Below are 13194 nucleotides of genomic sequence, written 5' to 3' on the forward strand. Positions count from 1 at the left end.
AAGGGTTACTAATGTTTTTTCCCCTCAAGAGTTAAATGATACGAGTTTTGAAAAAGAAAAGAATAAAAAAAAGTGGCGAATGAAGAGGAGAAGAGGAAGAAGCACAAGCAGCAGCTTCCAATCTTCTTTACAGCAATTACCAACCAGCCAGTTTGGCTCCTGAGGCGTCTGCAAGAAATCCTCCCAGGCCAGAGAAGCGCCAGCCAGCAGCTCCATGGTTTGACCCTGAACGGCTACAGAGATTCCTTTCTGGGGTACAAACAGATTGAACTTCCTCTCTTGGGTCAAGGTTGTTTCCATGATTCCTTTCTTTCCCTATAATACCCCTTATGATGATCAATTCGTTTTTTCCCCCCCATTTTCAGCAAAAGGTCCATAAAAGGTTTTCAGTCACTGATAAACGTTCTTGTTGTCTTTTCCCTAATCAAACGTGTCATAAAGATAAAAATCTGGAATGAAGACTCATGGGGTTTTTTTGTCCTGCGGTTCCGAAGGCTTCTTTTAGCTTTGAAATAACGATGATCTAGGCGTGGTTTAAGAAAGTGCAGCTTTAAGCCAACTCCGTGTCCTTAAAGCATCCCCTATGGCTGTGAGTTTGATGACTTTTCCATGGTTCCCAGTCACCCAAAGTCATGACTTGGCTGCAAATCCTGCGGTCTCCTCATGAGAAGCCGCTTTCCAGAGCACAAGTGGCCCATCTCTTGGCCTCCCTTATCCAGGAGTCTCCGCTGGTCTGGGCTTGGGGCTCAGCCACCGGAACTCCCTGCAAAGTCATCCTCCCTCCTTCGGACACAGCCTAGTCCACCGCTGTCCCCAATCGGGAGGCAAGAATGATACCCCTAGGGAAGATTCATAGCCAGCTGGATGTCTCTTTTTGAAGAGGGCGGCATCCGCACGGAGAACAGGGCCGGATGCAGAATCCAGACTGGCAAAATCTCTCTGGAGCACGGAGACCATGAGATAAATCACGTGCGCTCCACACAGCAGCTCCGTGGGGGAGTTTTTCACCTTTGCGACAGATGTTTATCAAATGAGCATAAAGGTTTGGAGAAATAGTATTTATTCTATTGGAATAAACAGGAAAAAGAGGTTCAAAGGGATGATTTTGGAAAGTTAAAAATAGGCTAAACGGCCAGATGGATTTTGAAATGAGAATTTGTTATTAAATATAAAAATTCTTCCTGTGGGGAACATTTGATTGTTCTGGTTTGCTGGAAAGATAATGCAATAAAAAGGGACTTTGAATGTTTGACACCAGAAGGAATCAGGAATCAAAAATTAAAGGAGAAAAAAGTTGAAATATCAATTCAAAATGGAACAAAATATTTTAACGAGAGGCTTTTATGAAGATTTGGACCGAGAAATATTGGGCCAGTGTGGCTTTGGACCAGTCTACTCAGTGCGAAGAGGCCAGCAGTTTGGGGAGTGGTCTCAAGCTGTCCATGCCCGTCAACCACACCCAGTGAGTGCGGTCAAGCTGACCACACACCCCCAGTCGGCCACACCCACCAGGTCCTCACCCACCAGGTCAACCACAGCCATGACGCAGCCCTCAATGAAATTGAATTTGACACCCCTGGTGTAGGGCCTCCTGCTTGGGCGGGGGGTTGGACTAGATGACCTACAAGGTCCCTTCCAATTCTGTTAATCTGAATCCTGAATTAATTTTAAGAATATTTAACAATATAGATAGATGGAGGGTGGGCAAACACTGTGCAGAAGAAAAAGTTACGCCAGATGAAATTGGAATTGATCCGAAATGTGGATTCAGCGGAGGCCGGCTGAGACCGCTGAAGACCCTGGGCCTCTCCTCCAGCCCCAGCCCGGCTGCCACCGCCGAGGGCTGCCCCTGTGCCCAAAGGGCAGAGATGGGGGGAGGTAACTGGCGGGGTGGGGAGAGAGTTCAAGAGGAGACAGAGCAGGCAGTCCCTCGCCTTACCAAGGCTCGGCCCCGGGAGACCAAGCGAGGAATAACAGGATGACAGAGCTGGAAGGGACCTTGGAGGTCCTCTAGTCCAGCCCCCTGCCCAAGCAGGAGATCTTATGCCATATGTCATTCAAACAGGTGTCCAGGCTCTTCTTGAAAACCTCCAGTGATGAAGCACCCACGACTTCTGGTGGCAAGCTGTTCCACTGGTCAACTGTCCTCCCTGTTGGGAAGCTTCTCTGGGCAGCCCCTCAAACGCTGGAAGACTGTGATCGTGCCACCCTTAGTCCTTCTTCCCACTGAGCTGGACGTGCCCGGTTCCTGCAGCCGTTCTTCCCTTGTTTCAGCCTCCACGCGCCTCATCATCCTCCGGGCCCTTCTCTGCACTCATCTCAACATCTAGACTGACTTGGATTGGCGTGGGGTCCTTGCCTAACGACCAGCAGGATTTGGGGGATGACGGCATGTGGGGTGCAGCCATGTCACATTGCGCTTTCCGACTGCTTCGCTTGGTGACGGAAATCCCAATTCCTGTCACAGGTCAAGGACGGCCTGCGCAGCTGGTAGCATCCTGACCTGGCAGGAAGGAACACAAAAGGCCACCCAGACCTGTCGGTTCATCAGAAAAACGGCAAGGTCGGGCTGTAGTTTAGGCTCTGCGCCTCTCCATTCCTCATTTAGCCTTAGAAGCTGTTTGCAAATAAGATGGTTAATCATCACCATGAATCGTTTTCTGACCAATTTGTGTACTTATTGTGCAGGGAAAAGTCTTACCAGGAAATAAAAGGGAGAATTTGGCTGCCGTGTGTGGCTTCCCAGGAGGACGTTTTTCCCATCAGGATGGCCAAAAGTGACTGTATCTCCTTCGCGCAAATTTACTTCGCCTGCACACAAAACGATCGATTAAAAGAGTTTTCAGAATATATTTAAAGTTCAGGGGTTTTGTCACGAAGCTCCTCTTGCAACACAGACTCACAATCTGGCACGACTGTGCTGGATTTGGTATCACAACCACCATTGATAAAAAGAACTATTAGCGGCTGACAGTCAACCAGGGCAGCCCTCCCAGCCGTTGTCCCTCCCCACGCCTCTTTGAAGCCGCTGCCCACACACACCTACCTTGGATGCGGATGTCGTTGACATACACGCCCGTCAGGCTGGAATCCACCAGAATGTATTCGCCGTCTGTCCGGATTATCCGCGCGTGGATACGGGAGATGTAATTGAGGTCTGTGGCAGGCAAGTTGAGGTGGTAGTCCGCTACCCGGGTGTTACGGCCGAAGAGGGTGACGGCCTTGGAAAAGCTGGGGAGAAATAAATAAGTAAAGTGTTGGTCAGTTTACTGCATGGTTCAGTTCTTGGCAACTTTTTAAGACTTGTGAACTTCAACTCCCCGAAAGTCCACAACTCTTAAAAAGTTGCCAAGTTTGGAGAACCTGATTTAGAATGCAGCCTCGTTGAGGTCAGATGCTCGGATAGTTCAGGAATAGCCCAATTCCCCACCAGGATGTTAAAAAGCAGACAGAAAAAGGGGAGACCAAACATCTAGCTGAGTTGTCATTTGAAAAACCCATTCTGGGAGAAACAGCTGAGAGAAAATAAGGAGCCGGAAAGGAATTCCTCTGGCCGGCCAGCGGAGGACGGCAAGGCGATTCTCCCTCCTTTTTCTCCCAGGGCTGGCAGAGTCCTCGCCCCGGAGCTCCTGAGCCAAGGCGGCTGCCAGCGGAGCAAAAGGCCAGCCAAAGGCAGAAGCAGCCGGGCACGAGGACATCAGAAAGGGATGGAGAGAGAGAGGGGGGCGGGCACTGGGATGAAGGAGGCTTCTCTTCTGGGCCACCGTTTTCCTGAGAACTGAAGAAGGGAACAATCATGATGGACACACGTGGATTCAATCGGAAAGACTGACGGGCAGAAATGCGACTTTAAGTAGGGGAGGAGGAGGAGGAGGTGGGGAAAATTAAACCAACCACCTGACCTTTAGGCCCAGGCAGTCCTCAGCCTTGGACCACAATTCAGCCCAAAATGTATCTTGCTCAGTGAAACATTGGCTGAGTGAGTCTGCCCCATTTTACGACCTTTCCTGCCACAAGCTGTTAAGTGAATCACTGCAGTTAAGTTAGTAGCATGGTCGTTAAGCCGAGTTTGGCTTCCCCCGCTGACTTTGCTCATCAGATGATCACAAAGAGGATCACGTGGCCCCCCTGGGACTCTGCCACGGTCATAAATACGAGTCAGTTGCCAAGCGGCTGAGTTTTTGATCCCCTGGCTGTGGGGATGCTGCAACGGTCGTAAGTGTGAAAACTTTGTTCAGTGCCCTTGTGACTTTGAACGATCCCTAGAGGAAGGGTTGTATGCCAAGCCCTGCCTGCACCCTAAGCAGGGCTGCCTGTGGGGGGGGACGGGACAAGGAAGTGTGGAAGCCCCACCCTGCATGCCCAGGAGGGCCGGGGGGGGCCTTGGGCCACTCAGTGGCGTCCCCGCTCTCTGAAGGGGCCCCTGACCACGAGGCCCGTCCTCCCTCAGGTGGAGACGTCACTTACTGGATAACCGGACTGACGCCGGGGACCGGAGCCCAGGAGCCTATGCTGCGCAGGTGACTCAGCCGCTGGCCCCCCGGCGGACGGGCGAGCGCCATCTCAGTCTCAGGGGAGGCCCCCTTCCTTCCACTCCAGCCAGGCAGCTTCACCCTGTCAACGGAGAACAAAAAAGCACCTTCTTAGACCCCCGGAGGGCGGATTCCTGCCTGCGGTGCGGGACGAAGCTCCTCGCTCGGGTGCCTGTAGAGGCTGCCCTGGAGCGAAGGAAGCCGCCCAGCCCAGAGCCCCGTCCTGCCCGCCTCCTCCTCCCTCGGGCCCCAGCTGGGTTCTCGCAGGGCTCAACGCCTCCCCCTCCCCACCGCTTTCCTGGGGAGGCAGGGTGTGAAGGCCCGGGTTGGCCTGACTCTACCGAGGCCCCCCCTCAGATGGGAGACGGCCCCATCAGATCCGGGGACAGCTTGACTTTCCCGGGGAGGCTGTGCCGTGCCTCCTGCCCCCCCCCAGCCCTCCCAACTCCCCAGACTGTGGGGGCCTGCAGCAGTTCCTCCCTGGTGGGGCTAAGGCAGCCTGCAGGTATACGCCAAGCCAGGTTTGGTCTCTTCGGCAGCATGCAGTGAAAGAAGCCGCCATTTGATTCATCCACAAAGCCTGTTTGCTCTGCCAAGATGGAAACAATAGGATCCCTTAACTCAGCCCCCCCCCCCAAAAAAAAAAAAAACTTGGCCACTTTAAGACTTGTGGACTTCAACGTAGCTGGCTGGAGAATTCTGGAAGTCCAAATGTCTTAAAGTGGCCAACTCTGGAGACTTCTACCTTAGCTGCTTATTTGCTCAGACGTCGGAGATTGTCCTTCAAATACCCAAACCCCCATTAACCATTGGGCGAAAGATGCTCCCCCCCATTCAAGAGGATTATTTCAATCAGCCGTCCCCAACCTTCCCGGCTCTGTGGACTGATAGTGGCAGCTGCAGTGGGGTGAGGAGGGCGGATGGTTTTGCACGCTCGCCCACCACTTGCCTGGTCCAGTTCCCAAGAGACCACGGCCCGGTACCTTCCCGGTCGTGGAATGGGGGTTGGGGATTTAAACGAACGAACAATAACTCTTGGGTTCAATTCAGCCCAGGGAAGAAGAGACAGACCAAAAGAAGCCCCCCCTCCCTTCTTATGGCTTACGTGTCCCAGTAAGATTTCCTGTTATTTTAACGCCAGCAGCAGATGGACGAGAAGTAGGACAGCCACTTCCTCTTCCAGCATGGCAATTACTCAAGGGATACACGCTCCAACGGGTCCTTCTTTGTACTTCTGAACACATCCTTTACAAATGCCTTGTCTCCTCTTTCCTCTGACTAGCTCCAACCTCAGCTACTAAGAAGCCAGAAGACGTAGAGAGGCATCAGCAAACGGAAATGGGCTGGAATTGGGCTCTCTCAGCTAGAAGCGCTACGGTCATTCTTACTACCCAAGACGCAATGGAGGACCTGTCTGGCTTCCCTAGTCCAGAAGGAGGCAGGAAAGGGCAGCTCTTGGGTCAACAAACCATGAATATCATTAGCTAAGTTTATGTTCTAATCACTGATGCAGAAGGATTCATTTTATGGTCAAGTCCTCCTTGAAATTAATGGATGTAAGATTTGCTGCTGCTGAACTGGAGACTGGAATGTCAAATTTGGAAAGATTAAGGAAGAAAATATACCTGGACTTCATTGATCTCTACGTACAAGGACCTCCAATACCAAGAGATGAAGTCAGGTCACTATTCCAGGGGTTCTTTGATTTGTATCCCGAGTTTGTTTATTACCTTATGTGTAACTCCAGTCAGCGAACGTACATAAAAATCCTTCCTCCTATTTACCCTAAACAACAACCCTGTGAGGTGGGTTGGGCTGAGAGAGGGACTGACCCAAAGGCCTTTTACCAGTCAGGAGGCTGCAGGAATTATGGAGTATCTACCAGAATAAGGCAAAGTCATGGACAAAGAACAGGCAACGATTCCTACAGGAGGAGAACTGACCCAATGGCCAACTGACTAGAAGAGGTCAGTCTAACGTATCAATACCAAAGAAAGAAGACAATAGTCACATACAATCCAAGCGCTTAGGGCCCCGTTTGGAAAAAGAGATGCCAGGTATTTGGAAAAGGCCGATAAAGAAATACGATCGCTGATCTACTGTATTTTGGATAACTGAGGAAGTCAAAGGAGAGCAAAAAGAAGCCAGCGTGGGTGTGATGCAGTGGTGGGATTCAAATGTTTTTACTACCGGTTCTGTGGGCGTGGCTTAGGGTCACATGACTGGGCGGGCATGGCTTGGTGGTCATGTGACTGGGTGGGCGTGACCAGCTCAATGTCACTCACGTCAAGGGGTGCCTCGCCTGGCCCCTCCCCTCCCAGCCATTCCTTCTCACCCCCAGCCTCAACTTATCTATAGTTGTGTAAAAATGTTGTTCACCTTTTTTGACTTTATCGTCTGCTTACTACAGATGGACTTTCATGGGCCACTGAAAGGAGGAAATGGCTCACATGCTTTGGCAACAGGCTTTTAGGGAGCTGCCAGAAAGAGGGGGAGGGGGGGGCAATGTATTTTCCAAAGCACCAGAAGGATGGAAACCGAACAGAGAGAGAAGCAACCTAAAAGTAAGGAGAAACGTCCTGACAGTGAGAACAACCAACCGGTGGAACTGCTTGCCACCAGAAGTTCTGGGTGCTCCAACACTGGAAGGTTTTATCAAAAGACTGGACAGCCATTTCTCTGAAATGGTATAGAGTTGCCCCCAAGGTCCCTTCTAAGTGTCCTTCTGTTACTCTGACATATTTCCCAGGACCTCTATTCAGAGTTTGGCATCCTCAGAGTTTTCCTGCCTGAGCAGGGGGTTGGACTAGACCAGGGCTCTTCAAACGTGACAGCTTTAAGACTTGTGGACTTCAACTCCCAGAATTCCTCCTCCTCCTCCTCCAGTCATGTTAGCTCAGGAATTCTGGGAGTTGAAGTCCACGAGTTAAATTTGCCAAGTTTGACTAGATGACCTCCGAGATCCCTTCCAGCCCTAGATTGCTGTGCTGTTTCAAAGAATCTTCTGAAGCCAGGGTTTGTCCCCTTCCTTCCTCTCCTTTGTTTTCTCTCTCCCTCTCTCCTTCCATGTATCTATCCACCCACTCATCCGTATATCTTTCATTTTCTCCTCCCTCCCTCCCTTTCTTTCTTTCTCTCCTTCCTCCTGTCCCATTTTTCTTTGTCTATCCATTTTCTTCCTTTCTCTTTTTTCTTTTGTTTCTTCTTTCTTTCTCTCTCCCTTTTCTCTCCCCTCTCTTCCTCCCCTCTCTCTCTGTCTCTCTCTTCCTCTCTCTACCTCTCTCTTTCCCTCTAGGAAAGGAGACCCATCTGAAACCCACAGGATCGCTCATTACAAGGGTTCATCCCAGCCAGTCTCCTGTCCCGCATTGCCTGACGAAGACTTCCTCCCCTCCCGCTTTTGGGGCTGGGAAATTCAAGCGAGTCATGTGCTGCAGCCTTGCCCCCCCCCCCTCAGCAGCTCTGGGCTAGGCAGCTTTCTGGACTGCCTGAAACCTTACCTTCCTTCCTTCCACACGGAAAAATAGGAAGTGGCTATAGGCTTCTTCAAGAGGCTTTGCTGCGCTTCTCTAACCCGCCCCTGCTGCATCCTAGCCACCGGCCACGCAGGTCCACCCCACTGAGCCTGCTGGTGCAGCACTCCGAAAGAGGTGGCTGGAAATGACATTTTCGGTCCCAGCCGCCCCTTTTTCAGCGCAACCAGACGGACATCTGCTCCCTTCCTTCTCTGCCTGTTTGTTCTATATGGCTGAGGAGGAAGAGAGTAGTCGGCCGGTTGGGAGAGACTTCTGGCGCTACAAAAGGGACGGCTGGACATATGGCCACCTACATGCTGGCTGTGCCGGGCCAGGCCGGGCGAGGCACGTCCGCCGGGAGAAGCGTGCTCCAGGCAGGTGGGCGGATGTCCCAGGGCTGCTGCGTATGTGCACTGCATATGTAGTGGCTGCGCACACAGTGCACATCTGCAGCAGCTGTGGAACATCCGCCCGAGCTGTGCCCAGCCACCACATGGTAGGGAAGGCTAGGAGAGCGACCAGGGCAAGTGAGCGACCAGGCAACCGGGTTGGGGACGTGGCCAGCCAGGGGTCGCCATGGCGACCCACGCCAAATCACTGCTACCAGTTCGCCTGAGCCGGTGCAAACCGGTTGAATACCACCTCTGGTGTGATGACCCAAAGGGGTGTGGCACAAAGGCCACACAGTCAGATAATCAGTAGGAGTCCCTCTATTAGCTCCAACTTTGCCACCAATGTCCCGGTTACCTTCTGGGCTGGAGAAAAACTCTCCCAGGAACAGCCTTTGGCTGCAGAGAATCAAGTCCAAAACATGGTCAACAAAAACTGTAACTATAAGTCCAATCAAGGCAAAATGAGGCAAGTAGTCCGGCAAGGCAGGAACAAGAATTCCAGACGTGAAAGCATGGCAATAACTCAACACAGTTGGGAAGATGCCAGGAACGCAGATAACTAAAGTCAACACAAGATAAACTCACATTTGCTCCCAACAGCTGGCACACTCAGCATGCATCTCTGTTAAACTCTCATTCCCAGGTGTGGCTAATGAAGGGAATCCTCCCCCATAAGCCATGCAACCCACATTGGTCTCTTCTCCGTTCCTCCCTCCATGCCCTGGGATGAAGAGGGGGTGGGCCTGGGTCTTCCTCTGAACTCCTTCTCCCTTGTTCTAGCTCTGCCCAGCCAGACTTTGCCCTTCCCCAGTTTCCTCCACAGCCAAGGGAGCCGCCTTGGCTCCCGGTCCCTGTCAGCTGTTCATCTTCCTCCTCAGATTCAGACTCCCAGGGGCATGACAGTGGGACTCATGGGCTACAGACTGGCCTGAATGGAGGTCTCCCCATCGAAGCGTACGAGGGGGGCTTTGGAAATCCCAGAGCTTTCTGTAGCCGTATGTGGGGCTGATCTTGGGAGACGGGGCGAAGGGATGCTGCCAAGGAAAAGGTCAGGTAAGGGAGGGCATACAGGTAGTCCTCGGCTCACACTGGTTCGTTTAGGGACCATTCAAAGTTACGGCATTAGAAAAAGTGACATGACTATTTTCCACACTTGCGACATCCCATGGTCATGTGATCAAAATTGGAAGGCGTGGCAACTGACTCCTATTTACGACCGTTGCCATATCTCGGGGTCACATGACCCCCTTTCATGACCTTCTGACAAGCAAACTTAATGGGGAAGCCAGATTCAGGTCCCAACTGCACAACCGAAGTGGTTCACTGAACTGGCGAGAAATGTGGTAAAATGGAGCAGAGCTCGCTTAACAACAGCCTCGCTTAGCAACAGGGCTCCGTATCATAAGCAGAGGACTACATGTAGTCTGCAGCTGCCCAATGGGCGGAGAAAGAGGCTCGCAAGGGACCCTCCCCAGCTTCTCAGGCTGCAAAGGAGGCTGGGGTGGGGGGTCTGTCTTGCCAGCCTTTCGGACACCTGTTAACACGGCCTTCCAGGGAGGTTACACCACCATCGGAAGATCCGGAGAGACCTGGCCCATGAAGCCACCAAGGGTCCAAATGGACAACCTCCTCCTCCTCCTCCAATAGAACCGTCTTCTCTGGTCCTGTTTCCTACCTGGTGCACCTGGGACGGCTGCCATCAGCCCTGCAAATCTCTCTTTCAAAGAGAAGAACTTCAGGAACAGCCTCCGAACCTCGCGGAACCCCGCACTCCCGGCTATCTGCTGAGCACCTGGCTGCAGTGCAGTTGCGACACCAATGGCAAGCAGATGCCCAGAGGGCCAACGTGCAGAATGCCATGACAGAACCAAGGCAACCACTGGGGCAGAATCTGACTCGGCTCCTGGCAGCCCAGCCGATGCTCACGCGCTCCTCTGGGAGCTGGGTGGAGACATCCGGAGGGGACCCACCTGGATCAGCTGCCTGGGGTAGGCCGGTCCAAGGAGCCTCCCTGCAGGGCTTCAAAAGGCAACTAGAGAGTAGAACAGAATGACGTGGTTGGAGGGCACCTTGGAGGTCTTCTAGTCCAACCCCCTGCTCTGGCTATTTCCACAGGCAGAGTAATCTGTTCAAGACAGGATGGCAATTGACTCCATTGCCTGATCTTAACTAACCCAGGACAAAAAACAGATCCTGCACTAGGGATTCTTGGTCAATTGGGGCAGATGCAGGTTGGTTGCCTGACCTGCTCCAGGCCCAACAACCCATTTTCATGCAGAACACTTTAGAACTTCGTATGAAGTAGAGGGTGATAATCTACTACCTTTTGCAAACACGGTGGAAGTGAAATATCTTTCGATTCTATGTAGAATTTACTAATAAATCTCAATGAGACTCCCCCTTTTTTAAAAAAAAGTTGGAAAGCTCTTATTAATTCAGATTCTGTACATGATAAATCTGGTCTTGTGGCAATAAAACCGGTCTTTCCAATTCATCTACTCTTAATGTTCCCTGAGGCTAAATTTTGAGATGTAAATCTTTAAAAATAGTTCTCAAATTTAAAAATAGTTCTCAAAAACCACCTGGAGTCTCTGAGGTCACAGGTGTCCAAAGCTTTTGCTTCAGCAGCAGCTACGGAGCATAAGATTTAATATTGTTCCGTATCTTCCTTAAGAACAAAGAAGGAATCCTGCTGTGTTTTTTAATCCAAAGCATAATTTCCGGAAGTAGTTTGGCACTGGAATTTATCAAACTGGAACTTCGAGAAGGAATCAGTGAAGACAGTTAATCAGTGGGACCCCGGAAGTTGTGGGTGCTCCAACACTGGAGGTTTTGAAGAAGAAGAGACTGGGCAGCCCTTGGTCTCCAATGGGAGAGGGCAGGAGGGTCCAATTGGAGAGGGCAGGAGGGTCCAAGCTTGGGAACTGTTAAGACTTTGTCTCCTGGCTGAGAAATTCCGGGAAGTGAAGTTTGGAAGACTTAAAGCTGCCAAGGTTTCCCACCTGAGATACAGGCTCTCCTGTTGAGCAGGGGCTTGGACTAGATGGCCTCTGGTGTTCTGCAGTGGGTCCTGTCTGAAGCTGAGCCCCCTCCGGCATGCTCATCAACCGCCCGGAGCCTCAGGGCCCCGAGTGTCCCAACTGCTCTCTAACCGGGACAGGCTTGGAATTCCTCTTACCGGACGGACTTTTGCCCCCTTGGGGCACAGAAGCAGCTGGGCTGAAATTCTCCTCATCTCCAGACTCTTTCGCCCCGGTTCTGACTCTTCGGAGAACCTGCTCGACCTCACCTGGCTAACGGCCCTTTTGTTTCTAACCTATGAATCTAAGAGGAGCCGCGAAGCGTTTCTTTTCCCTGCGTGCTTCCCGGTCATCAAGGTCTGGCCGCTTTCCTCCATTGCCATCGGATCCCGGGAGAGGCGGCGGTCCAAGGGCAGCCCTTCTTTGGCCGGGCCGGGACCGGGCGAGGTTGCCCGAAGCCCGGATCGGCCCGGCCCAACAAGCGGGAAACTGAGGCCCGTTTATTCCGCCCAGCAGCGCAAAGAGCGGCGCCTTCGGGACTCCGACGCAGGGGAGGCGCCGAGCGTTCCTGCCCACCCTTTGGGGAAACCGAGGCACGGGACCCCGAGCAAAGCCTTGGGCAACCCCGGGGGAATCTCCCCCGCCCCGAGGACGCCCCCCTCCGCTCCGGCAGCGACCTTGCCAGCCACGCCTTCATCTGCGCCAGCCCCGGAAGAAGCCCGGCCGCCGGGTCGCCTGGCAGGAGTGGGAGGACCGGCCAGGGTCCCGAAGGAGGCAAGGCAGGAACGCAACCGGGCCCCTCAACGTGGCCTTAAGTCAAGCCAGCGCCTCTTTGCCCGGGCAGCCCCCCGAGGGAAGGGCCAGGCTTCCCGGACCCTCGTGCCCATCGTCCCGCGGGGCTCTTTCGGGGCTCCTGGGGTCCCAACTGCCCCGTCCTTCCTTCGGACCGCCCGCCCAGCCCGGCGCCCCGGCCCTCGCCCACCTGGAAGGGCCGCCGGAGCCCCGCGAGCAGCGCCGACCTCTCCGCGCCGCCTCCTTTCGCGCCAAAGCGGAGGCTCCGCCCACCCGCCGCGCCCCTGGCCGGAGGAGGGAAACGAAAGTGAAACCGGGGCCCTCGTCTGCGCCTGCGCACATCCCCCCACCGCCTCGCAAGGGCTGCGATCGCGGTTCTGGACGGCAGGGGGCGCCGGCCGAGGGTCGCGCGCGGCTGCCTTCCAGGGGCGGCGCCCTCGCCGGGGCTTTTGCGGGGCGAGAGACGCGGGTCTTTCCCAGCCTCCATGAAGGTCCCGCTGGTGGGGACCCCGAGGAAGACCCCGCCCCGCCTCTCCCGGAGGCTTCAGTGCCTCTGCCCGGCCGCCGCGGCTGCGGAGGAGCAGGTTGGCCGGAGCTCTTCTGCGGACTCTCGTGGCGCCAAGAGCCGCGTTCCGCTCCCCCGCAAGGAGAGGAGACGCCCCGCTGCCAGCCGCGAGTCCCCTTCAAGGCCTGCGGGCTTCAACTCCACAAGTCTTAAAGTTGCCCGGTTTGGGGGCCCTGCTCCACGCCCCCCCCGCAGGAGATGCGAACCTGCCGGCCGCTCCGGTTCTCCGCCCGCTCGCCTTCCGGAGCTGGCCTCCTGGTCCGCCCACCCGGTGAGGCTGAGAAGTGCCCGGCCCGGTGGGCCTGGCTTGGCCCGCCCCCTTCCGTGCTCCCACCGCCCCCGAGCCCCCTCCCTCTGCAGGGGGCCCACGGAACAGCA

At 54.0% G+C, this 13194-nt stretch overlaps 1 protein-coding gene across 1 annotated transcript in view; it reads right to left on the minus strand.

Moving 5' to 3' along the window:
* Positions 1-13123, minus strand: part of NUGGC (nuclear GTPase, germinal center associated) — a 53015-nt gene extending 39892 nt beyond the window's left edge. The window contains exons 1-4 of the mRNA XM_087960096.1: positions 13023-13123; positions 4468-4614; positions 3047-3231; positions 2702-2811 (exon numbers count right to left, since the gene is read on the minus strand). Of these exons, the coding sequence (XP_087816222.1) occupies positions 2702-2811; positions 3047-3231; positions 4468-4562 (390 nt within the window). The 5' untranslated portion in view covers positions 4563-4614; positions 13023-13123. The remainder of the gene's footprint in view (positions 1-2701; positions 2812-3046; positions 3232-4467; positions 4615-13022) is intronic.
* Positions 13124-13194: the final 71 nt, after the last annotated feature.

This window comes from Notechis scutatus, chromosome 3 (genome assembly GCF_049901735.1).
Source record: "Notechis scutatus isolate UNSWTSFEM ecotype Mainland chromosome 3, rNotScu1.2, whole genome shotgun sequence".
In the NCBI taxonomy this organism is placed as follows: Eukaryota; Metazoa; Chordata; class Lepidosauria; order Squamata; family Elapidae; genus Notechis; species Notechis scutatus.